The sequence below is a fragment of the Phascolarctos cinereus genome, unplaced genomic scaffold (assembly GCF_003287225.1).
Source record: "Phascolarctos cinereus isolate Bilbo 61053 unplaced genomic scaffold, phaCin_HiC Scaffold_4;HRSCAF=312, whole genome shotgun sequence".
Classification (NCBI taxonomy): domain Eukaryota; kingdom Metazoa; phylum Chordata; class Mammalia; order Diprotodontia; family Phascolarctidae; genus Phascolarctos; species Phascolarctos cinereus.
Genome location: NW_027555847.1, coordinates 709714159 through 709740728, shown reverse-complemented (window position 1 = coordinate 709740728; position 26570 = coordinate 709714159). Strand labels below are relative to the sequence as shown.

Sequence of the window (26570 nt, the reverse complement as noted above, 5' to 3'; positions counted from 1 at the left end):
TGCTCTTGCTCTGCTACCCAGCCCCAGTGACCACGGTTCCTGAGCAGGCCTGCAGCCTCCTCTCCCCAGCTTTGAGCCCCTCTGTGTTTTTTGGCTCTTTAGAGAATGGGGCAACTCCACTATCACAGCCCACCATGGTTACAGGAGCCACCAGCTCTTCCATACACATCTGTGCCAATGCATCCCAATGGAGAACACCACAGGGATATTAGGTATCCTGCCAGAGCCGATCCAGGGAGGTAGCAGCCCCCACTCACCTACCCCCACACACACCAGGGGCACACACCTCTACTGTCTTGTCTCTGAAATATTTATTGGTACTAGGGCCAAGGGGAGCTAAGGTAGGGTAAGGAGGATGGGGAGAGGATATGGGAGGCTTAGGCTCAGGGTGAGACATGCCAGGTGGGGGGATCTGCTGGCAGGATGTCCCTTGCCCAATCACCATTAGCAATGATGGGGTGAAGGGCCGCTGGGTCCTTGTATGGCTTCTGCGTGCCTTGGCACTGCCACCTCATCCATGGGCACTGCCATTTCCAGTTGCAGGAGATTGTGAGTCTTTCACAGTGCAGAAGGGTGGGGGGCTCCGGGATGGGGCACCTCTGGCGAGCTTGGACAGGCTCAGTCTGGACGTCCTGTACATAGGAACGGTGGGGTGAGGTGCTCTTCTTTCTCCCTCTGCCATCTTGTCAGTGCTTGCAGGTCCCTGGACCCTCAGCGGGACATCATCCGCACAAATTCTGGGGAGCAAGAACAGATGGAAGAGAGAAGGGTGAGCAGCCCCCAGATTCACCCATTCAGAGTCTATAGGTATCCTCACCTCTCCTTATGGCTGGGTGATGCTCTTCCTTCCTGGTCCCAAATGGTTTAAATTGAGACAAAATGTGAATTTGGGAACATAAGCTTTCAGGAAAATGTTGAGTTACCTGCAGTTTAATAGACTTCAATACGTGAGGGCTAATAGAGTACTGGACTTGAAATCAGGAAGATCTGATTTCAAATCAAGCCTCAGATACTCACTAGTTTTGTATCTGGGCAAATCACTTAATCTTAGTCTGCCTCAGTTTCTTCAACTGTAAAATGGGAATAATAGCACCTACCTCCAAGAGTGGTTGTGAGAACAAATGAGATAATGTGTGTAAAGAGCTTTAAGATAACAATAATAATAGCTAGAACTTTCACAGTGCTTTAAGATTTGCAGAACACTTTATAAAAGTTATCTCATTTAATCCTCAGAATCACCCTGGGAGGTAGTTGCTGTTATTATCCCCTTTTTTACAGATGAGGAAACTGAGGCAAACACAGGTGAAGTTAGAAAGGAAGGGAACAAGCATTTAAGTGCCATGTGACAGGCACTATGTTAAATGCTTTAGAAATAAAGAAAAATCTCATTTCATTCTCACTGTGAGGTACGTGCAATCATTATCCCCATTTTACAGTTCAAGAAACTGAGGCAGGCAAAGGTTAAATAACTTTCCCAGGATACTTGAGGGCTAATAGAGTATTGGACTTGAAATCAGGAAGACCTGAGTTCAAATCTGGCTTCAGACACTTACTGGCTATGTGACCCTGGACAAGTCACTTCACTCTGTTTGTCTCAGTTTCCTCATCTATAAAACGAGCTGGAGAAGGAAATAGCAAACCACTCCAGTGTCTTTGCCAAGAAAACCCCAAGTGGGTTCATGAAGAGTCAGACACAAAAACAATTGAACACCTCCCAGGCATTAAGGCCATATACCATAAAATTCCCTACAATAGACTGCCTCACAGGTGGTCTACATTACTTACATTGGTCCTGGTACTTAATAATGACTCTTCTTCATTGTAAAGGCCAGGAGAAAAAGGACTTGCATTGAATCTCAACTGCTCCTAATGCTGTGCCTGCACATCTCACTTCTGATACATTCTATACTTTAATCACAGGCAAGAGACTTCATTTCCCGGTGTCTCATCTGTAAAATGGACCTAGTGATGTCTGTCACACCTACTCACATGGTAGCAGTGAGGAAAGAATTCTCAAACCTCAAAAAGCCTGAGAAACACGAGTTGTTATTCCAGCAGGGGCTCCGCCAATATTCCACCAAAGAACGAATGGGGAGTGCCCCACACCCTTTCCCCCCCATTCCTCAGAGAATCCCCGTACCCTTATCAGAAGAAGCACCTACCTTCGAAATCTACACGCCCATCCCCATTAAGATCCACATCCCGGATGATTTCCTCAATGTCTCGGTGACCCACTTGGTGACCCAGTAGCTTCCTCATGGCCTCCCTGAGCTCGTTGGTACTGATCTCCCCATCACCATTGGTGTCAAACTGGAGAAAGGGTAGGGGAAGTGGGACGAAGAGGTACTCATGTCAGGAGGACCAGCAGGGCTCCCCCAAAGCTCCTTCTCTGTGGGCTTACTAGCCTTCCCTTGGAAACAGTTCTTCCTTCTACTTCCCAGTCCTCTCTATATTCTGCTGACCCTTTCATTCCCTAGGATTTTGGCTACATCTATCCCTGATGATCTGAGAAAGAGCATCAAGGCTTTTTGTTGATCTATCCTGGGGTTCGGTGCCTAGAGATGCCCTCAGCCACCTAGAATGTAAACTCTTTGTGAGTAGAGATTGTTTTATTTATTTTTGCCCTTGTCTCCTAGCACCCAGCACAGTGCCTGGAATGTAGTAAGTGCTTAATAGACACTCGACTGATTAATTGATCGGGCATCACTCACCTCTCGGAAGGCATCTCGAAGTTCCTTTACCCCAATCATATCTGCTGTTTCTGCCAGGAGTTTTGGCCCCATCAACTCTACAAAGTCATCAAAATCCACATGGCCTCCCACTGGGAAGAGAGGTAAAGGTTGGTGTGAAAGATATCCATCCCCCACATAGCTTTGCACCATTCCATAGCCAACCCAGTACTCCGATACTCACAACAGCATATGCTATGCCCAAGAGTTGAAGAACAAATAAGTGGTTATCTCTAGCTTATGAGAAAGAGATGGGTCTAGACAGTCATTTTGACAGAGCTAGATGGATAGACGAATGGCTGGATGGCTGGTTGGATAAATGAACTGGTGGATGGCTGGATGGCTGGATGGCTGGATTGATGGTTGGGGGGATGGAGAGATGGATGGATGGATGATTAGATAGATGTATGGGTGAATGGCTGGTTCAACAGAGTATACCTAGATTGATGAAGACAGGCAAGGAGGTAGAAACTGAAAAACACAAATGGGATTAAAGGGGAAGGAAGGTGAAAAGAGAAAAAAATGGGAAGAAGAAGAGGAAAAGTGGAATGAAAGGGGTATTTGAGAGGAGACTCACAGTTCATATTGATTTGCTGAGAGAGTTCAATCAGTTCCATCTCTGTAGGCATGTAGCCCATTGTTCTCATACAGTTGCCCAGGTCCCTGCAGTTGATGTAGCCGTCCTTGTCTTTGTCAAATTCTTTGAAGGCTTCTCTTAGTTCTAGGAAAGGGAAGCCAAGAGGGACACTGCTAGTCACCCTGGCCATCAGTGGCTGGAGAGGCAACCTCTGGGAATCAAGAACAGCCCAAGAGCTCAGACCCTCTCCTCCTCATCCTGTTAATCAGGCCATGCCCTGGATTAAGAAAAGTACTCATTGCCATCCTGGGCAGTTCTCCCCGCCTGCAATCCCTCCCCTCCAGCCCCTCTGCTACTAAGAGTCTGGCCCTGGAGCTGTCCAGTCATTCATAGATATTTGTTCCATATCAAGCACTAAATTTCAATGGCTTCTGCTCGTTCATTCATCCGTCGACATTCATTCATTCATTCATTTAACAAATATTGATTAAGCGCCTACTATGTACAAGGCACTGTGTTCAGGAGTCTGGGAACATCTCTGCCTCTCCCCACCAGTGTCCCCACCCAGGCAATCTGGGAGGACTTGGCAGCAGTTTTCACCCAAGGGGCCAAGTTTTACCTTCAATCTCCTCTGGTCGAAGCTCTCTGTCCTGCAACAAGAGAACACTCCCTGTTAGCAGTTGCCAGTGGCCTAGAAGAGCCAGCAACAAGGATCCTAGAGTGTCTTGGCTTCCTGGGGCCCCAGGGCCCCAGGCCAATGGTAGAGAGCAGAAGAGAGAGAGATTGGAGAAGGGGAATGTCCAAGACCCCCAAACCCTCCCATGTGATTTCCTTCTCGGAATCACCCCAGAGCCGAGGGCACATTTCCCAGCCCTCCTCTGGAGAGGTGATGCACAAGACCTCCACCACCACTCCCAGCTCTGCCCCAGGCCCTCCTGCCAGGACAGGCAGGAGCGGGTACTGCTGTGACCCTCCTGTCCCAGATACTGGGAGGTGGAGCTCCGCAGGTTTGCAGGGAACAGAGAGCATCCAGAAGCAAAGCACCTGCAAGGAAAACAGGATGGGGAGAAGAGTCACAACTCAGAGAGAGGAAAGCAGCCCCTCCCCAGGTGAAAGGAGAGAGAGAACACAGGATAAGAGATCAGGAATAAGAGGGAACCTCAGAAACCAGTACTCTGGTCCCTTCATCTTAGAGAGCAGGAAACGGCAACCCAGAGAACTCATACAAGATTATAGTCGTCGGGGTTGGAAAGGACCATAGAGGGCATCTAGTCCAATATCCTGATTTTGCAGATGAGGGAACTGAGGCCCAGAGAGTCTAAGTTATTTGCCCAAGGTCACATAGGTAGTAGTAAGTTGGGATTTGAACCCAGGCCTTCTGAGGCCAAACCTAGATCTCTTTCCACTGTAGCATACTGCCTCCAATGAAGAGGAAAGAGTCCATAATTAGGAGAGAAAAGAGAAAGAAGGAATGGAAAGGATGATAAGAGGAAAAAAAGGAGGGAAATGGGAAGTCAAAAGGCTGATTGGATGGTGATATGAGACAGGGGGCTAGAGGAAGGAGACAGAGGCGTGGACAAGCTCAGGGACTGAGGAAATGCACTGTTGCCTGGGGACAGTGCCCTCCACGTCCAGGGGACTTGGAGAGCCCAATCCCTTTTCTCTTGACCTCTTCCTGAGAGATCCCATCTTCTATCTAGCTTCCTTCTACACCTGCCCCATCCTCCTACACAATTTGGAGCACCAGACAGCCCCGTCCCTCTAGATGAAATCAAGGGCAAACGCCATGTGTCTCCAGTCCTCAATGCCTTGAAAAGTATTCTTCTAGCCTCCTCCCATCCTGACTTTATCCAAGGAGTTGTGAAAAATATGGGATGGTGGCAACAGATTCAGCAGAAGACTCTTCGCTACACAAGGCACCAAGAAACTGCAGAGCAGAGATCTGCTAGTACTAGGTAAGCTCCCTCTCACCCACCAGTGGGGCAATTGGTACCACTGACTAGATGGGACCATAGCAGAGAGAAGGCATCAATACTCAGGTCTTTGGGGAGTGGCATCGAAAACTCATACCTTTGGGAGAGAGCCCAGATTTCCATAAAGTGCAGGTATAAGGGTTAGGGGGAGAATGTCTGCTGCAGGGGGCTCCATGGGGTATATTCATGCATGTGTAAAGGTCATTTTATCAGGATGGACATTCTATGAGTCATTTACAATCCACAGGGCTATGCACACAGATTGTTTTTCCATGGACCAACTGGAATACAGATCAAGCGGGGATAGCTACAAGTTAGACAGGTCTGGGCAAGGCTGACCACTCACTCCAGATGGGCCCCAGCATAAGGGGGCACAGATGCCCAGCATGGAGTATTGGACTAGAATCTGGAGGTGATCCATAAGAGGAAATACTGAGTCACATCTATAATGGGATTTCTGTACCTCTAAGCATCATAGACTCCATACTACACGCAAATGGATGAAGACATGAGGCCTATTCTGATGGCTCATGCTTGGTAGGCCAGCTGAAAATAACCAGGCCTATCAAATAATGTTCGCTAATGAATACCATGGACATCTTGGGATTTACATATAGATGAGAGATGATTTCTATGGACCTTCTTTGAGTAATTGAGTCTGGTAGTGGGCACCTGTGGAGAGACGTTGCTACCATCTTTACTCCATCTTGAGTTTCAGAAAGCAAGGAGTGTCTCTGAATAGCAACTTTCCAAGACTCTAAGCTGCAGAGGGGGGACTAACCCACATCAGTAAAGAGAAGTTCATCTCCTGGAAGCAATGCCATCACTAGTCCAGACCTTTCCCTGTAGTGACATGTACATGTCATCTCCCCCAGTAGAATGTAAGCTCCCTGGGGAAGGGATCAGATTTTTTTCTTTTCCTCATGCCCCTTCTGGCAATTGATTCCAATTTATCCTACATAGAGCTTGTTTGCACAGAGCAGTTCACACATTATCTCCCCCAGCCCCATTCTATTTGATCAAATAAGGATCCAAAAAGATTTTATCCTCAATTGTTAAGTACAGTGCCTGGCACATAGTAGGTACATAATAAATGCTAATTCCTTCTCTTCTTCTTGTCAACAGGCTGTGAGCTCCTTGAGATCAGGAACTGTCTTTTGCCTTTCTTTGTATCCTCAGTGCTTAGCACAGTGCCTGGTACACGGTAGGTGCTTAATAAATGTTTGTGGATTATTGCCATCTCTTCATCACTAACAAGAGGCTAGGGCAGGGAAGGAGAGCTTGTGTGTATAACATTAGGACACAGTGATTATGTACTCAAAGTGCAAATTCTTCCCCATAACATCCTCTCAAGGAACCCCACCCCACATTCCCCTAGCCTCAAGTGCAAGAAGGAGCTATTGAACATAAATGGAGAGTCAAGGGGATGGAGTAAAGGAACAAGCATTATTAAGCACCTACTAGGGGCCAGGCACTGAGCTGAGCACATCACCAATATTATCTCATTTGAAGAGGAACAGGATGGTGCTGGCAACAGCGTCCATGTGTTCCTTCCCTCTCAGGTTTCCCCAGAGCATCTGGGCTAAGCAGGCAGTACACTTTTCCAACAGCATACACAGGGCATAAGCTGAACCAGCTGGGCATTGATCTCAGCCCTATGATGTCCCACTGTGCTTTGAAGTTTATAGATGAGATGAATCCACGGGCTGCTCTTAGAATGAGACCAGCCATATACACAATTACAGGGTGGAAATCCGTGTGCTCCAATGTTGGGGGCAGGGAAGGGGGAAAAGGGGAGTGTTGCATGGAAATGGTGCAAATAATCATAGTGACCCATTTCTCTTTAACGTTTACAAAAGCACTTTTCTCATAACAGTCCTGTGAGGTAGCTGCTAACAATAATTCACATTTGTATAATGCTTTAAGGTAGTTAGTGAGAGTGTTATTAATCCTGTTTTACAGACAGGGAAACCAAGGCTTAGATTTCTCCCTCCATAGAATGTAATTTCTCCCTCCTTTAGAGCTGAGATAGGTTCAATGTCTGTGTTCACAGCACCAGGAAGACCTGGGTTCATGTCCAGCTTCTGACACAAAGTAGCTGTGTGACCCTGGGCAAGTTAATTAACTTCTCAGCATGCTGGGCAGCTGTCAAGATAAGTTGCAGAGAGGGTGTTTACCTGCATTGAGGGAGAGGAAGTATGCCCACCTGAGAATTTCCCATACCAACAAATGACAGGTCTTATCCACATCCCTATTCATATACGTGTTGTCTCCCCAGTGGAAGATAAATTCTCTGAAAAGAGGGATAGTTTCATTTTTGTCTTTGAATCCCCAGTACCTAACAGAGTGGAGGGAGGGAATAAGCATTTATTAAGTACCTACTATGTGTCAGGCACTGTGCTAAGTGATTTACAAATATTATCTCATTGGGTCCTCACAACAACCCCACAGAGGTAGGTGCTGTTATCCCTGTTTTACAACTGAGGAAACTGAGGCAAACATTAGTTAAGTGACTTGCCCAAGGTCACACAGTTAGCGTCTGAGGCTGGATAAGTGAACAGTCTTACTGACTCCAGGCTCAATGCCACCTAGCAGCTTCAGAATTAGGGTTTAGGGATTGGTGCTGGAATACGGCCAGTGTGTAATAAATATTTGCTGACTGACTGACTGACTTGCCCAAGGTCACCCAAGCTAGTCAACGTTGGGAAGTCACTTCCCATCTATCCAAGTAGTCAGTGGAGATTTGTAAGCACATAGCTTTTCCAGGGAGTTATAGCACTGAGTGCTTACTGAATATTTGCTGATTGATGGGATGGATGAATGGATGGATGGATCTGCCCAAGGTCACCTCATCAGTCAATTTTTGTGGTCACTTTCTATCTACCCCAATAATCACTGGAAATATGTAAGCACAAAGCTTTGCTGAAGTTACAGCACTGGGTGCTTACTGAATATTTGTGGGTGGATGGATGGATGGATGGATGGATGGATAGAAGGATGGATGGATGGATGGATGGATGGATGGATGGATGGATGGACAAATGAACGGTTGGTCTTGCCAAAGTTCACCCAGCTAGTAAATGTCAGAGTCACTTCTCCTCTATCCAAATACACACTGGTGATCTCCAATCAAATGTCTTTGCCAGGGAGTTGTGTACTGAGCATGGGTCTCTATCACCCAGCAGTCTGTGTATTTGCGTAGGAGGGAGTAATTCAGGTGTGCCATGAGGATGGAAGTGGGTAAGGTGGGTAGGTAACTTTGACAAATGGATTTCAGGCACAGCTATGTCTATAGAGTTGGTGTGTGTCAGTGGGGTTTAGGGCTGCCCCCTTTTTCCTTGGGAGCCCTGGGTGATGGCCAGGCCTGACCTCACCCCACCACCAGGAAAACTTACGTACAGGCTGCCTGTTTTCAGCGAAACCCTTGCGCAGGAAGATACAAGCAGGGCCCAGCAGGTTGTGCATGACCGCACAGTTCTGAGCCAGCATCATAAGAGGCCCAGGGAAGTCAGCAGCCACCAGCCCTTCCTCACTCGTCTGAACGGCTGTATAGCATGTCTTCTCCTCCTGATGGATCTTCAGCCAGCACCAAGCAAATAACACAAGAGAGGAAATTACCTCCCCAGCTGATAGGAGTCCTTCACTAGGGAGCTTCAAAAGGGAGGCAGCTTCTCTCCTCCAGGGAGGGCTGGAAGTGCCACAGACTGGGAGGATGGGCAGGCCCTTTACATCCAAGGGAAAGCAGCCCAGTCCCATCTCTTAGGGCTCAGAGGGGCAGCTTTCGAAAGGTCCTCCATCTAGCCCAGGGGGAGAAGGAAGCCTCCACCCCCTGCCCAAGATAAAGCCAGGTACCTCTAGAGAAAATTCATACACATACACACGCATATTACACCTACACACACATCCATGTGCATGTACAGACAGAGAGGAGGGATTCTGTTGCAAGCACTGAGGGGTAAGGATAGTGACCAGACCTATGATTTCATTGATATAAGGAATTCCCAGGTGAGGAAACTCCCTCTATCAATGCAGGTTGCCATCTTCTCTGTCACTTCTCATCTTAAGTGAGTTGCTTCAAGCACTGAGGTGAGATGGGTTACCTGGGTCCATATATGCATGTATGAAAGGCAAGACTTGAACCCAGAACTTCCCGGCTTCAAGGCTATACATACATACACTGGTATGTAGCCATGCATACACATGTCCATGGACAGACACTGGCAACCTTTCACTGAGGAAATTGGATAAGGACTGGACACGTGATTTCATTGGTATAAGGAACTCCCAAGTGAGGAAACTTCCCTCCATGCAGGTTGGCAGCTTCTCATCTTAGAGTCACTTGGAGACTTTCCCAGGGTTACACAGCCAATATGGGTCAGAGGCAGGACCTGAATCTAGGTCTTCCTGACTTCAAGGCCCATTCTCTGTTCACCAAGCTAGGCTGTCTCTTTTCATGGGGAGGTCAAGTAATAGCTTTCCTGGGTTGGGGACCTTATAATTCCAATAACATAGTGCCTGGGACCAGAGAGTGATCTCCAAATTCAAGAAGCTTTGTCCCCCACTTCTTCAGTCATCGATTGGCCCCAATACCAAACTGAAGCCCTCAATCTGACCTCTAAGGTAGCCCAGCCCCACTTGGCAAGCCCTGCCCATGACCTTCACATAATAGAGGGGCCTAAGAAAGCCACCACAAATGGACTTGGATGCTGCCTGACCTTCTTTCTGGCTCTTCTCATTTGCCTACCCCTCCCACTCTTGCTGGTTTCTTCCTCACTCAGTCCACTTTGGCCCAACCCAGCAGGCTGGACCTCAAGGGGCTGTGAGGCTGGAGCTTCCAGCTGGCAACAGTGCTCATATTTGCCGTATATAGCTGTGCTTCAGGGCCTGGGATGACTCCTTCTCTCCTATCGTTCCCATGCAGCTATAAAAAGTCAGAACTGCCCACTGGGCCTTCCCCCTTAGTGCAGCAACATCTAAACACCACGTTCCAGCCGTCCCCAGAATGCTGAGCATCTTCCCAGAAGTCAGATGGGAGAGGCTGGAAACTGACCTCAACACCCAACAACATGAAATCTCGCTCGGCTTCTGCTAGTGGCATTAATCAGGTCAATTCAGGTACTGAGGATGTGGCCTCTTCCTGGTACCCCAGAGGTACACTTTCCAATAGAGCCCACCCTGCCCTCCCTGCAGCTGATGCCCTCCAAGGGGCTTCTAGCTCTCCGGTCAAGTATCAGTGTATCCACTAAGAAGGATATTACCCCCCATTTTAATCACTGGGCAGCGCAGCTCCCACAGCTGGGGAATGGAAATGACTCCTCCCCAATTATTCTCCATCCCAAACTCCAGTGCTGTGAAACCAAAGAGGTCTCCAGGCTTAATTCTCCAAATACTTTCTAAGAATGAGTAATGCTATCTGAGGGTGGAGGAAAGTCTTCTTTCCCTTCCTTTGTACCCCCATCCCTTAGCACAATATCTGGTAGACAGTGAGTGCTTAATAAATGCTTTGTTTATTATCTGTCTCAGAGGTTCTTGAAAATTATATTTTAAAGGAGTCTGTGAAATTAGGTTTTAAAAATTTTGATAACTATATTTCAATATAACTGATTCCCTTTGTAACCTCAGGCATTTTATTTGACAAATTTAAAAATATTATTCTGAGATGGGATCCATAGGTTTCACCAAGCTGTCCCCCCAAAAAATGCCTGGGAAAAAATACTTAAGACTTCTAGACACAAATTCTCTTTCTTTCTTTTTCTCTCTCCTCCTCCTCCTCACTCCCTCTTCTCCTCTTCTCTCTGTTTCTTCCTTTCTGGTTCTCTCTTTGTCTTCTCTTTCTGTTTTTCTCTGTCTCTCTCTCCCTCTCTTTCTCCCTTCCTCCCTCTCTGTCTATCTCTGTCTCTTTTTCTCTTTATGTATGTGTGTGTGTGTGTGTGTGTGTGTATATATATATGTATATATATACATATATCTAAATATATACATACATATATTTATGTATGTTATACATGGGGGAGGGGGAGAAGAAAACTACAAGAAGCATCTTGGGAGAGTGGAAAGGACACTGTCTCTGGAGGGGGATGACAGGTTCAAATCCTACTTCTGGCAATGACCACTTGGGGGAATTTGGGGAAGTCACATGACTTCTCTGGCCTCAGTTTCCTCCTATGTAGAATAAAGGTATTGGACCAGATGGCCTCAGGGGTCCCTTCTAGCTCTAGAGCTCCCTGGCGCTGACAGTCTCAGAGGGAAAGAGACTCTGGCCAGGTTACCTATCAGGGTAAGTGACTGGAGTAAGGTGCAATGAGTATAGAGCTCAAAGGATTCTATAATATCCGGCAAGTGTACCCAGGTCAAAGGGCAAAGCTTGAAGCAGATTTCCCAAAGGAAGTCCCAATAGAACCAGTACACACACACATACACACACACACACACACACACACACACACACACACACACACACACACACACTCCTGTGAGTTCAGCAATTAAAGTTAGGGAAAGGCAGAAGTGGTTGGTGGGAGTTGTGGGGGAGCGCTCTTTGGAGGCAGGGACTGTGTTTGCCTCTTGGCTCAAAGTAGAGGCCTAATAAATCTGTGTTTGCTTGACCTTGACCCTGGCTGCAATTTCAGGGGCCCCTGGACAAATATCAGCTCAAGTATTAGAACAGTCTCCCAAAGCTGATTGTAGGCATCATCCCCAAGGCTTGTTGGGATCCAAGATTAGAGATTTAGGGCTGGAAGATACATAGTGATGTTTGAGGCCCAACCCCCTCTTTTTGTAGATGAGGAAACTGTGGAAATACAGTGAGAAATAACTTTCAGGAGGCAAAGTTACCTGGCTACAGTCATATGAGGCTCAGAATTCGAACTGAGGTCTTTCAACTTCAAATCCACTGTTATTTTTCCTATATCAAATTATCTCTAGATTTAAATTTCCTTGAGCCTGGATCAAAAGCTGTCCATTCCAAGAGGAGGGAAGTATCTGGGGGCTTACTCTGCCAGACAGAGAAGCCCTTGGCTCTAAGAAGCTAAAAGAGGTCAGGTCTCAGAAGGCAGCACTCTGCTCACCTTTGACCTATGTATGTCTACTTTCAAGATCTGTTTTGGGGGGGTGGATGGAGGTGATTCCCAGATCAATACAGAAATAAGCAAGGCTCTCACAGCAGAGTAGGAACCAGTTTGACCTATGGAATGAACAGTGGGTCCAAGTGGCTAACATCCATAGTAATGCTCCCTAACTCTAAAAGGAAAAGAACCCTTAGACATCATTCAATCCAACTGCCTCTTTACAGATGAAAAAACTGAGGGACAGAGTGATGAGATAATTTACTCAAAGTAGAAGGGCTGGAATATAATTCTAGTTCCTCTGATTCTAAATCCAGGGGCTTCTGGAATTCTCCAGCCAAAAATAACCCCCAAGAGAGCCTGAACAGCCCAGCTCAGCACCCCTCACCCAGGACCAATTCTCCACACTGAACAGCCAAGCAGTTTCCCACACACTCACTCTCTCTGAATCTGGCAGTAAAGAAGGTTCTATCATAAGTTAGCAATGAGAAAATATTATTCTCTGCCTCTCCAGGAAGTGACCTTATGGCCCAATGCTATGGAATATGACTAACACTCGGATTCTCAACTTAAACAAGACGAATGCTTTTGGTACTCAGCCCTGCCTCCACCCCCTGATCCTTTGTACTCCCTTCTGGGGCAGAGGGAAGGAAGGGTGAATGACCAGGACTTGAGATAGGAGGGAAGCCAAGAGAGGATCACAGTTCTCTAGAGATGGAAGACACTGTGACAGGCTGTCCAAAGGAGAAAACTGAGGCTCCCAGAGAAGTAACTTGTCCAAGGTCACAGAGATGGTAAATAGCAGTGCCATCCCTCTGGGATTATCTCCACTTTATCCTGTCTAAATCCTGTTTGTCTGTAGTGGTTTAGATGTTGGCTCCCTGATTAGATTGGAAACTCTTTGAGGGCAGGGACTGTCTTCTACCTTTCTTTGTATCCCCATAGTGCTTAGCCTGCAGTAGGTGCTTAATAAATGCTCATCGATTGACTGAAAGCAGAGCTAAAATTCAGCTAAGCATGTAACGTTCTTTCCCCAAACACTTTTGGGTGCTTTATTTCCCCTCCTCTTCATCTTGGTAGGTGCAAGCCACACTATGGAAACCCTCCCAGGTTTCCCAAGGTTACTTCCCACCCAACTTCCTTTCTATTCTCTTCCCATCCAGCAGTGTAGCTCACAAGGCTTGAAGTCAAGAAGACCAGAATTAAAATCCTGCCTCAGATACTTATGAGCTGTGGGACCCTGGACAAATCACTTAACTTCTGTCTGCCTCAGTTTCCTCATCTGCAAAATGAGGGGATTGGGCTGAATGGCCTCTAACTCCAACCCTAAATCTATGATCCAATGAGTTTTCTCTTTTCCTCATCTTATGGCTTCTTTTCCTCTTCTCCAAAGCTCAAAATGGCAGGATGAAGAGGGTCAGACAGGGAAAGGCAGAGAGAAGATGGTAGTTGGGAGAACCCCAATAGGCTGTGATTTCCTCATCCAAGGCCCAGAATGAATCTACCCTGCTGTGTTTGATTTCATTTCGAATCAGATTGACTGCAAGCCTGGGGGCAATGGGCAGGCTCTTCCATGGGCTAGGACATAGCTTCGGATTCTGAGCTTGGCAGAGAAGACGATGACAGGCTGAGGAGAGAGGTGGGGGAAGAAAGGGGAGCTTAAGGAAAACAAGCAGTCCTCTGAGGGAGCCAGAGGAAGAGGGAAGATTAAGAGGGGTTTGATATGAGCTGCTTAGCTAAATAAGGAACAAGAGGGACAGAGATACTTGCAAATATGAGCCTGAAAAAAAAGAGCCCATCAAACCATTTGTGGTATGACCCAAGGGGACGAGGGAAGGAAATATAGAGGAAGTGGGGGGCATGCCCCTTTAAATGAGCCCAGGAAATGAAAACCCCAGCTTTGTACACAAAATAATTTGGCCATGGTTATTTGCTTTACAAAAGGATTCAGGATATGATTTCTTGTTAGAATGAACTTCACTGGCCTAGACCATCTAAACCAAATTAATTTATGGAAACTGATTTTCCCCCTTCTTTTAAAGAGTATATCTACTGTGTCCATATGGGGATGATAGGATTTAGAGTTGTACGAATACTCAGAGACCACCTAGTCCAATCCCTTCTCTTTATAGATGGGGAAACTGAAGCCTACACAGGGGAAGTGACTTGCCCAAGGTCACAGAGGCAGACTGAAACTGAGGTCCTGGGACTCCAAAATCAGAGTTGCTTTGAGTCCACCACACTGGCCTCAGAAGGACCTGGCTCCCAGCCTGATTACTTGAGAGCTCCGGACCTGGCTTGAACCCATGGCTAAGATTGTCAGTCCACATCCAATTGCTTTAGGTGGCCGTATGAGAGCTACTTCCAATTGCACTCTTTTGAAGAATGGGAATAGAATCAAAAGAGAAAGAGCTGAGACCCAAGAAGGGAAATATGACCTACAGACCCTCCACGTTGGGATGACCCACAGAGCTCATGTCTATGGGTCTGGCAGGAAAACGAAGATCCTTATAAACAGAGACTGGAAGGACCTTGGATCAACAAATCCAACCCCATCATTTTGTAGGTTAAGAAACGGAGGCTGAGAGAGAGGAGGCACCTTTGCCCACAATACTAGCATTATTAATAAAATATTAATTACCCAAAAATTACGTCTCTCAAACTTTTTACATGTCACAGGTTTGAACCTAGGTTCTGTCCAATCCCAGCACTGCTTCCTTCCACTCTACCTGTGTGTCTGAGAGAAGGATTTACACCAAAGGAAAAAATTCTCTTACTCAACACAACACCTATGGAGCGATCAGGGTTCCAGGACACAAGCGGGACCAGGAAAAATATATACAGACCCTCTCATTCCCCAGGGTGATCCATGCCAAAGCAGGTTTTGACATCTGCCTGCTAGAACATGCACACACAAAGATATTATCCAGAAACCCAAACAAGGAGGTGTGTTCAGACCCAAGCAGCCAGCTCCCTCTTATATGTCTACATTGCGCAAAGTCATGAACACAAACACACTCTCTTCTAAGGCTTAAGTTCTGTAGCTGAGCATGCCCCAGAGAGACAAAAAGACTTCCAAAGGAAGTTGGGGGGTACCGGAGAACAGGGGCTTAGCCAGACTCAGATCTTCCTCCCTCCACGTTCCATCTCTCCTTAGCCTCTGATGTGGCCAGTTGTAGTACCCCTGTATTTCCTCAACTCCACACCTACCTTTCTGGAGAGGTTTCTCAGTGGAGACTTCACACAGTTGCCCATAATATGCCGAGACTGCCTCCCCAGAGCACTTGATCACAAGGGACTGGAAGTACCAGAATCCATGGAGATTCTTTGAGGGGGCAGGGGGCCAAGCGGTCACAGCCAGCCCTCCTAGCCTCCTGCTCCAACTTGGCAGTGCCTCTTCCCACTGGGGCTCAGTTATGTATTCTCCTGCGCCTGCTCCTTCTCCCTTGCTCCTCTCAAAATCCAAAATCTTTCTCTCTCTCTCTCTCTCTCTCTCTCTCTCTCTCTCTCTCTCTCTCTCTCTCTCTCCCTCCCTCCCTCCCCCAACCTCTCTCCCTCCCTTTGTCTCTTTCCCTCTTCCTCTCTTTGTCTCTCTCCCCTCTCTTTTCTATCTCTATCCCTGTATCTTCTCCTTTATTTCTCCCCTCTCTCCTCCCCTCTCCTCAACTCTTCTCTTTCTCTCCCCCTTTGTCTCTTTCCTTCTCTCTTCCTCTTTTTGTCTCTCCCTGTCTCTCTCCTTTCTCTTGTCTATCTCTGTATTTTCCCTTTTTTCTTCTTTCTCTCTCCACCTTCCCTTTCTTCTCCTCCTTTTTCTCTCTCCCTCTTGCTCTCTTTGTGTCTCTCCCTGTTGATTGCCTTTCTGTCTTCTATCCCTGTACTTTCTCCTCTCTCTCTCTCTCTCTCTCTCTCTCTCTCTCTCTCTCTCTCTCTCTCTCTCTCCTCACCTTCTCTCCATTCCCCTTCTTCCTTTTTCTCTCTGTCTCTTTCTTTCTCCCTCCTCCTTTGTCTCTCTCCTTTGTCTCTCTTCTTTCTCTTTCTCTCTCCCGTCTCTCCCCCTCCTCCTTCTCTCTCTCTCTCCCTCTCCCTCTCCCTCCCTCCCCTTCTCTTTCTCCCTCTCCCCCTCTCTCCCCCTGTTCCTGCTCTCTGATTTGTGCTTTTTCCAAAGGCTGGATTTGGTTTTGGTTTTTTTGTTTTACTTTCTTGATGAGATTTAAGGGGAGGGGGAGGGGCTCACTGAAAAAATCACTAAGTGAGTGAGAGCATGGAAAGCTGGAGAAGGTGGAAAGATAATATACATCAGATTAATGCTGCATCCCTTCCCCTCCCCCCCCCAGCCCCCACCAATCTTCAGAGAGATTGTCTCCGTGGTAGGGATCTGGAATGGCAGCTGCAGATGGGAATTAGGACAACAGCGCTACTGGGAGCCCCGGGAATCTGGCTAGTTTAGGTCCCTGCTGCCCCCAAAGCCAACATATCACCCAGTTTCTGAGCTTGTACATGCACGCACAACACAAGCATCCATGCACACAGAAGAAAATTAGAAATCCTGTAATGAGTCGTGTGCTCATTAGAAGCAAAAGCTGGTGACTTTTCCTGATAACCTCTTCATGGTAGATCCCAGGTCCTGTGTCTTTGAAATCCAATTTTCTTCCTTCCTTCGTATTCATTGCTTTTGCTTTTATTCAGACTGTATAGCCAGAAGGTAAGCCTGGGGCCAAACCATCCCTGTGTCCTGGTGGCCACCACTGAGAAGGCAGGGATGTTCCAGGATGTTCTTTGCGGGCACAGAAGCTGAAGCCAGTTCCACCAATGTCCAAGGATCTTGCTGTATTCCTCCCTGAGAATCTCAAGGAGCTGGATGCTGGACCCCCATTGCTCTTCAGGTTAGACTGCTCAGGTCCAGCCTTGACTGAGACAGAGCATTTGGGCTGGTCACTTACCTCTCCCCAATCCCTTCAGGTTCCTGCTTTGGTTTAAGATTATTTCAAGCAGGTTGGCCCTGGAAGTCAAGTCAAAGCCCTTTGGCTGGTTCCAATGCACATGTGAAGGTTAGGTGAGTAAATCATCTGCCTGCCTCTTCAAGCTTTCCTTAGCAAGAAGGCCTAAAGGTTGTAGTGGAACTTCCAGCATCTCTGAATCGCAGGAACCATGGTGGGTCATGATGTTTCTAAGCTGTTCTCCAAGGACTTTACACCTCAAGATGAATTGGATTGGTTGGAATTCCACCTGCTGTCCCAGAGGGCCAGGAAGGGGAAGCGAGCAAGCCTCCAACATCCTTGGCCCCAGAGCCATAAGGCCCTGGAGGGTAGCAACCAACTGTCATCAGCTAGGAGCAGAGGCAGTGAGCAGCAGCAGTGAGCCATCTACAGTGATCCCTCAGAGGCTCTGCTGCCATGGAAGCTGGTCCAGGAAAGGAGATACCCTCCCCTCCCAGTGCCTCTCCAGGAACCTCTGGCAGCTGAGTAGGAAGTGAGGAGGCAGCCTTAGGGAGGGAGCTCTGTCCCTGTCACAGCAGAGACATTAATCAAGAGAGTGGCTTGGCTTTGGTGTTTCAGACAGCCTCTGACAGAGGGAGGCACTAGGTTGCCCTAATAGAAAAAGGAGGAGCCTGGCTGAATTAGAGGCAGAAAGGCTCAGAATGAGAGGAAAGCTTCCCTAGTGGTTGAAAGTCCAGAGGATGAGAAGAGAGCAGAGAGGGTGACCCAGTGGGTTCTTTGTATTCTCTCTCCATCACTCCCTCAGACAGAAGAGGGAACCAAGCGGAGAGGAAACACCTGGCAAGAGAGCCAGGCTGGGGCAAGCTGAAGCTGCCAGAGCTGAAGCTTTTGCAGGATGGAGGGATCTTGCAGGCCCATCATTTCACATAGAACACCAACCTTGGTTCATTTTGCTCCATCAAAAGATTATCTAATTGTACACCACTCTGCAAACCTTGACGAGCCAAACAGATGTATAATTATACTTATGGAGAGACTTGCCCGAAGTCTCGAGGGCAGCAGGGATCAGAGCCATAATCTAAAACTGGGGCCTCAATCCCAAATCCAGCACTTTCTCCCCTTGGAAAGCTAAACTAGGGTCTGCCAGCATTTATCACAGTGCCTGGCACATAGTAGGCACTTAATAAATGTTTATTGATGATTGCCAAATTGCAAATTCTGTGCTTTGTTCAGTCTAAGCCAGTATACGGCTTTGAACTCAGTAAATGCTTAATAACTGTTACTAATGAGACATGGCCATTCACAAAGTTAGAGGAAGGGGGCAGGTGGCTGTTGAGTCCCAGAGATGGTCTTAGGGTCATCTCACTGTACTCATGTCGGTGAAGCCAGGGTCTATCTTATCTTGCCATTGAGGTAGACAGTAAGTGGTTCTGAGTTCATAGGAGCTTAGAGATAGGATGGACATGACTTCAGAGGCCATCGAATCTCACCCTCTCATTTTACAGAGGGGGAAACTGAGACCCAGAGAAGTCATAAACTCCTAGAGCTATCACTGAAAGGGACCTCAGAAGCCATATTGTCTAATACCTTCATTTTACAAATGAGGAAACTGAGCTAGAGTTAGAAAGGACCTCAGAAGTCATCTAACTCAACCTCTTCATTTTACCAAGGAAGAAGCTGAGGCCCAAAGAGATTAGGTGATTTGCCTGAGGTCCCAAATATAGCAAGAGGTAGAGTCAGGATTTTAATTCAGATCTTCTGACTCCCAATCCAAGCTCTTGAAGGCTGTGCCAGTAGAGCAAATACTGGGACAGATTCTACCCTCTTGTGGTCCTGGTGATGACAGATTGCACCTCTTGACTAGGGATCAACTTAGGGAAACACTTATGAAAGGTAAATTCAAATTAAAAAAATATATATTTAAATGGCTCTCTTGCTATACAGTCCCCTTAGGCTTCTGCAAGGGAATGACAGAAAATGGATTTGGACCCAGCAGATCTGGGTTCAAATCCTTACTCTGCCACTTACTAGCAGTAGGACCTTGGACATATCACTTAAATTCTCTGGGCAGAAACAGCTTGTCACAGTAGGTGGAAAGCTAGCCTGAGAGTCAGGAAAAGCTGGGTTTAAAACCCAAGTCAGACTGATGAATCACTTAAGCCCTCAGTGCCCCAGGCAGCTCTAACACTATAAATTGCAGAGCAGGTAGTGAGGTCTCCAGTGAAAGGAACGGTTTTCCCACCTGATCAGAGGTCCGTCTCTTTTTTTTTAGTTCAGTTGTGTCTGACTCTTCTTGACACCCATAGGGTTTTCTTGGCAAAGATACTAGAGTGGTTTGCTATTTCTTTCTCCAGCTTATTTTACAGATGAGGAAACTGAGGCAAACAGGGGTAAGTGACTTGCTCAAGTTCACACAGCTAGTAAGTGTCAGATGCCAAATTTGAACTCAGGAAGATGAGTCTTCCTGATTCCAGGCTCAGCTCTCTGAGCACTATGGCGTCACCTAGCTGCCCTAAAATCTCAGCTATGGTTCCCGAAAAGGGGGCTGAGGGTGCTGAGAGTTGTAATTTTTAGATAGCCTCTGTGTGCTAGAGGCAACAAAATGTTATTTTCATTAAATTGTTTTGTTGGTGTTTTTTTTAACCCCAAGGTGTGTTTCGTAGAGAGGGAAAGATGCTGACTGCTCTCAGCAGCTTTTCCGTTCCTAAACTCTGCCCTGATTCCCCAGGGCAGTTCCAATGTGAACTTGCTGTCCTCCTCAGGGCCCAAGGCTCACCTCAGTTAGAATCATCAGAATCATCCTTCGCCCTCCCCGGCCAGCTACATTGCAGTAACTCCTGCCCCCTGGAGGCCAGACCTGAGCCAGACACCGGCTCATTGACCTTGGGGGAAGTATCTCCGTCCTTGGGGAAAAGAGAAGCCCAGGGCCAACTGACTCAAGGCCAGAATGGCCAATCAGGAGCTTTGGGGGCTGGACCTGGAGAAAAAAACCCTACAAAACAGCTAAGCCTCCTCAGTAAAGGACTGGAGATAACTTGGGATGAGAGGGAGGAGACCAGGTGACCTCATGCTCATTAGAGCTAAAGCTTGGGGGTATGTGGAAGGGGATGGAGAAAAGTGGCTTTAGAAGGCAGGACGTAGCACATTATAGAGCTTTGTCCCATGTTCTTTCTTATTTTATAGATGAAGAAAAGGGAAGTGGATGATTGCTGCCCAAGATCACACAGCTGGCTTGTGGCTAAGCTTAAACCTGGGTCTCCTTACCCTGATTCTACTATGCTTCCTACTAATGGTACTCACATCGCAGAATCATAGATTTTGAGCTTGGAAAGACCTTGGGGCCATCTGGTTCAGCTCCCTAATTTTACAGAGAGTAAACTGAGACTGAGAAGTTACCATTTAGACAACACTTTCAGGTATGCAAAACTCACTTTGCATAAGTTATCTTTTTGGATTCTCACAATAACCCTATGAGGCAGGTGCTCTTAACATGTCTGTTTTACAGATGAGGAAACTGAGCCCGAGAGGTTAAGTGACTTGCCCTAGATTGCACAGTTAAGTACATGAGGCAGGATTTTAACTCAGTCCTTTCTGACTCCAAATTCAGTATTCTATGCACTATACTAATGTGTGTTGAACAAAACTGAATTTAATTTGCTTAGAGTAGATAAGGGAAAGGGTAAATTTTTAGCTGAGGGGGAAGGGGTCATCCTTCCTGGCCAGCTGTGGCAATAAGTAGCCATTATGTTTAAGGAACATTAGAAATGAATAATTGGATCAGAGAGATTAGAAAGATAAACCCACTACTGATTAGGAAGGAGATTGGCCTTTTTCCCTGATCCACCCTATCACTATCCCTGCAGCCTGGACATAAGGCCAGCCCTCATTGAGGGAGGTCAGGGGGAAGAAGGGAATAAGTATTTACTATGTACCAGGCTCTGGGCTAAGTGTTTTACAAATATTATCTCATTTGATCCTCACAACACCCTGTGAGGTAGGCACTGTTATTATCCCATTGTACAGCTGAGTAAACTGAAGGTAAGTTATCCACTTGCCCAGCTAGTGAGTATCTGAGATAAAATTTGAATTCTAGACTCAGAGTTCTATCCACTGTGCCCCCTAGCTGGCTCTGCCTCATTCTCAAGGAAGGTTACAGAAGAGGGTAGGCAGGAGCTGGGTACACTCTTCTACTCATGATGGGCCACTGCTTACAAGGATGATTGATGTAGATGTGTTTGAATTTGGCTGCAGTGGGATGCATAACCGAGTAATTAACACACTGATTGCCCGCTGAGGGCAGTTTTTCACAGAGTCATAGATTGAAAGGTGGAAGGGACATCAAAGACCATCAAATTCAAGACCTTTAACAGTTAGGAAACTGAAATTGAAGAGAAAACTCGAAGTTGGGACCCTACAAGCCTTGGGTCTGAGTTGAGATTTGAAGCTGGGTCTTTCTACACCATGTTGGCTGTCATTCCCATTTGAGGCTAGAGATAGAGATAGAGCACTGATTTCACTGGGGTAGTGAGCTCCCAGGGAGGAGCCTTCTCTGAATCATAACAAGGAGGTTCTGTGATTCTGCATCCTTCCAGGGCTATATCCCCACATCTTGGCCCTGGGTTCTTAACACAATGATGCACTGATATCAAGGTCTTTCTCCAGCCTCCTCCACCTCATGCGATTATCTATACTTAATGCATTTGTATTTATTTTGTTAAATGTTCCCCAATTACATTTTAATCTGGTTTAGGCCCCACTCCCAAGCATTGTGAGCCGGGTGCAAAAGGCAGACCCTATGTCCTGACATCTCTGTCCTGAAGCACTGAAGGGGTGAGTGATTTTGCCCAGGGCGACACAATCAGTATTTGATGGAGGCAAGCCTTGGACCAGATCTTCCTGAGACACCAAGGTCAGCTCTGTATCCCCTACACAACACTGCATTTCCATTTTACAGATAGGTAAATTGAGACCCATAAATGTAAAGAGATAGCTGGGTGTTGCAGGTGTCTCCAGGAAGACCTGAGTTCAAATCTAGCCTCAGATACTTACTAGCTGTGACTCTGAGCAAGTCACTTTCTTTCAGCCTCAGTTTCCTCACCTATAAAATGTATGTAATAATAACACCTACCTCCCAGGGCTGTTGTGAGAATAAAATAAAACAACATTTGTAAAGCACATTGCAAACCTAAGTTCTAGTTATCATCATCATCATCATTATTATTAACAATAATAAAGTGATATCATATGGCTCTTAAATGCCTGTGCCCAGATGGGAAGCCCAGATCTTCTTGACTTGAAGGTCAATGCTCTTTCTACTACATTCAAGTCACCTCGCCAAAGGCACATCCAAATAGGCCCTTGGCTAGGCACTGGCATGATTTCACTTTCCTGAAGCACTTTCATTGTCAGCCCTTCAGTTCAATCCCTGGCTCTGTAATTATGAAAAAGTAAAAGGGAGGGGTTGATGCTAAAAGCCTCCATCAGCATCCCACCTCCCAACTGGAATCCACAAAGTTAGACTTGATAGTGCATTTTCTACCTACTTGATTCACCACGGCACAATTTCATCTAAACCAGACTTTGCTGGGCCCCTGATCTGTCTATGGAGACTGAGAAATTGCCAGGGCAAATAGAGGTTAGGAAAGAATAATTGCTGTCTTTATGACCGGGATCTGGAGGGTCTAGAACAAACAAACGATTTTTTTCTATAAAAAAGGAGTCTTACATTCTCCCCAGGGTGTAAACCCTAAATTAACTGCACTTTGAAGACAAAGCCCACAGCCCCTTTAGCCAGAGAGGCTCCCAGAGGGAGGTATTAAATATTTGATGGGATGTTCTTGCTTCACTGATTCCAGTGACCCCAGTGGCATTTCAGAAAGGTTGTCAGGGTACTGGGCTGGATTAATCTCTTCATTTATGGGCTAAGAAAGCAGAAAGCAGACCACGAATACACAGCTGAGCTTCTCTGAAGAGCCACGGTAGAATTCCATGTCAATGAACACAGCAGGAACAATCCTGGTCAGCAGACAACTGAACAATTGGGAGTTCTGTGACGCTGCATCCTTGTTTGGCCACATCCTCACATTCTGGCCCTGAGTTCCTAATATCCTGATTCACCGATATCACAATCTGCCTCCCCTCCCTGCCCCCACCAACCTGTACTACCATCATATAAACTTGCCCGGCACTGACACGTTAATTAACTGCAGCAAGGTTCTCCCTGGAGCCGGCCCATCACCACATAAGCTTTCATAGCCTGGCCTCAAGATCACCATCCCAGAGAGCCATTTGCAGCCGTATGACACAGAGCACTTCCTGTAAGAATATATCAACACACCACTGTGCTACCAAGCCAAGTGATGGGCCACTGCTTCAATCTGGGGGAATGTGTTACTGCATTAATGTCAGACCTCTGCAATAATCAGCTGCTACAGAAGAGCATTTGGCGAAGGGTTGTGCAATGCCACGGCACAACCCACTGTCCCAATGCTACTCCCATATGTCAGAGAACCCAGGAAGATGAAACTAACCCATTTGGTTTAGCTTAAATGAAACCATTAGGACACTCAAGACAAAGCCTTCTCTCAGAACACTGTATACAGTTTATCCAAGCTCCAGTGAATACACTCCCAGGCAGGATGCTGCCATCAGATGACTGCATTGCAACCTTCCTCTGACTGTGGCAGCATCCTATCTCACTACTGCACCGGTGAGAGTTTTGCCTGAGTGAAACTCAGAGGACTGAAATACCCCCCAAAAAACATTAAAAAGAAAGAAAGCCCAAGGATTGCTGAGTTCAGTTGCTCATTTCTCCTCAGCATCTCATTCCATTCTCTTGTCCCCCACTGCACCCTGCTAATTCTGGCAGTCTATTTTCAAAAGATAGACCCCTTTCTGCCTGGTACTCCTGACCAAAGACAGGACGATGACTCAGACAACCTCTCAAGGGCCTTTTCAACCCCAGGATTCAAACTTCATCCATCTGTAGGTGGGGTTTGGACTCAGTGTGGCCACAAATCACTTCAAATCCGGTGACCTAACTGAAGTCCCAATGGGATGTCCAAAATGCCGACCTACAGAACTCAGCAGTTCATTCTGTATTTCCCCACATCCAGCCACAAAACAGTTTCCAAGCCCAGACTTCTGACTTCCTCTTACATTACTCCGTAAATTCTCCCTTCTGCCACAGCCCCCTTCACCGCTAAGTTGCCCTCTTATTGCCACCTCCCCTCATAGACCACATTCCTGGGTACTCGTGCAGACTTTTCCACTTCCCTTCTCTCTCCCTGGCTGCATTTGGCCTGGCTATCCATGCCTTTCAATGCTCATTGGCATCACAGACTCTGCGACCACAAATTTTAACTCAATCTAAGTTGCTTGTCCTTGACACTTTTCCCTGACCTGCCCCCCATTTAGTTTCCAGGCTGATTCAAACTCTCAATTCCTTTGGGTCACGATAGCGTGGGCTGGGCGGGCCGGACAGAGGGACTGGAACCCCTTCCTCCAGCTGAGCTTGTTCCACTCTGCCCTGGACTGCACCTCAGACCCTAGGTCCCGCACAGTCCAGCAGCAAAGGTTCCAACCCCAGCCCCCCTTTCCCGCGTCGGCCCCCGTCTCTCGGCTTCTCCGGGCATGCTTCCAGCCCTGAAGTCCCGCTTCCACGGCTGGCACTCATGCTGAAGGCTTCCAGTGCCAATCGAGGGGCATCGGTGCCCTTAAACGAAGTGGACAGGAACGGCAACTCCATTGACAGCAAAAGAACCGAGAGCCGTATTCTTTGTGCTAGCTCAAAGCCGAGCAGTGGACAGCGCAGATGGTGCTGAATCTGTTTGGGAAGGGACGCCGCAGAGGATAGAGAAAGGGACCGGAGGAACCGCGGGCCAGGGGCGGGAAGTAAGCACAGCGAGCGAACACGATGAATAAGAGAGGGGACAACTACCCAAAGAGTGACAAATGTCGAGCCCAGGTCAGGAGAGGTGGTGAGTCTGGTCAAGGGGCCAGAGAGGGGCTTCTTGGTGTTTGCTGGTCCCCCGACTCGCCCCTGAAGCCACAGAGATGGAGCCAGCCGGTTTCCAACCTCTCTGCCCCCCAAGATGCCAGCCCTCTCCCCAGCCTGCCCACCCCCCCGCCCCGGCCCGGCTCGGCGAGTTGCTAGAGCCCGACTGGCCAGGTGACCCTGAGCAAGAGGTGGGGCAAGGGGTGGGGGGGAAGAACTGCATGACCCGGGGCTGGGGGCGGAGTGCAGGGCGCGGCCCTTACCTGGCCGAAGGCGGAACTGAGCATGGGGCGCAGCTGGTGGAGGAACGGGTCTGCCTCGGGCACCGCGGCTCCGGCTCGGGCTCCGGCCGCCCGCAGGGACTCCCGGGAGCGCTGCCGGAGGCCAAGCGCCGGGGACAGCCCCCGTTCCTCCCCATCCCGCCCGAGGTGCTGTGGTGAATGAAGCGGCGGTGACTCCCGGCTGCCCGGGGCCGGGGAGCGCCGCCAGCTCCCCCGAACCCCGTCCTCCCGCAGCCCGGGCCGGCACAGGGGCCTCCGCGAGCTGGGGTCCCCGGGCGGCGGCGGCGGCGGCGTCCCGGGGCAGCCGGGCTGCGGGCGCGGGGGGCGGCGGCCGTGCGGCCCCAGCTCCCGGGCCGGGCCCTGGCGGGGCTCCGCGCCCGCCGCCACCACAGAGCGCTGGGGAGCCCGGCTGCCCCCGCCCGCCGCCGCCGCCTTCAGAAGCGACGTTTTGGACTCGCTCTTGGCAATGGACGAGCTCATCCCGGCGGTGCCCGCGCTCGCATGGCCCGGCGGGGGTGGGGGCGGCGCGGCGCAGACCCCCCGCAGGCGGAGCCCGGGGCGCCCGGCGGGAGCCGAGCCAGAGGACGCGCTGGAGGCGGGCGCCGTCCCCCAGCCGCTTAAATGCGGCCCCGCCGCCGCCGCCACCGCCGCCGCCGCCCATGTGACAGCGCAACCTCTGCGCCCCGAGCCCCGGGCTCCCAGCTAGCAGAGCCCAGCCCGAGGCTGGGGGCCGGGGAGGGGGGGAGGGAGGGGCCTGGGATCGGAGGCGGCTCCCTCCCAGCCCCCGCCCCCCCGCCCCCTCCCCCTGCCTGCCCAGGTGGCCCCGCCCCGCCCAACCAAGGGAGGGCACTTGCCTCGGGGCTGCCCGCGAGGCCAGCCCAAGAGGGATGGTCCGCTGGGGTCAGGGACCCTGGCTCGGACCCGAGAAGGGAACTTGTAGGGCTTCCTCTGCCCCACCCTGACAACGGGCATGTGTGGCACCCCCCCTTTCCCTGCCCCGCCTCTGCTCTGCA

General features: G+C 48.6%; 1 protein-coding gene across 1 annotated transcript; it reads right to left on the bottom strand.

The window, feature by feature from the left end:
• Nucleotides 1-289: 289 nt before the first annotated feature.
• On the bottom strand, nucleotides 290-26233 carry CABP1 (calcium binding protein 1). Its single transcript, XM_021008021.1, is given in 7 exon segments — nucleotides 290-737; nucleotides 2163-2310; nucleotides 2712-2821; nucleotides 3307-3450; nucleotides 3926-3956; nucleotides 25540-26076; nucleotides 26078-26233. Coding segments are annotated over 7 exon segments (1137 nt in total). The 5' UTR covers nucleotides 26219-26233; the 3' UTR covers nucleotides 290-711.
• Between the last annotated feature and the right edge of the window lie 337 nt (nucleotides 26234-26570).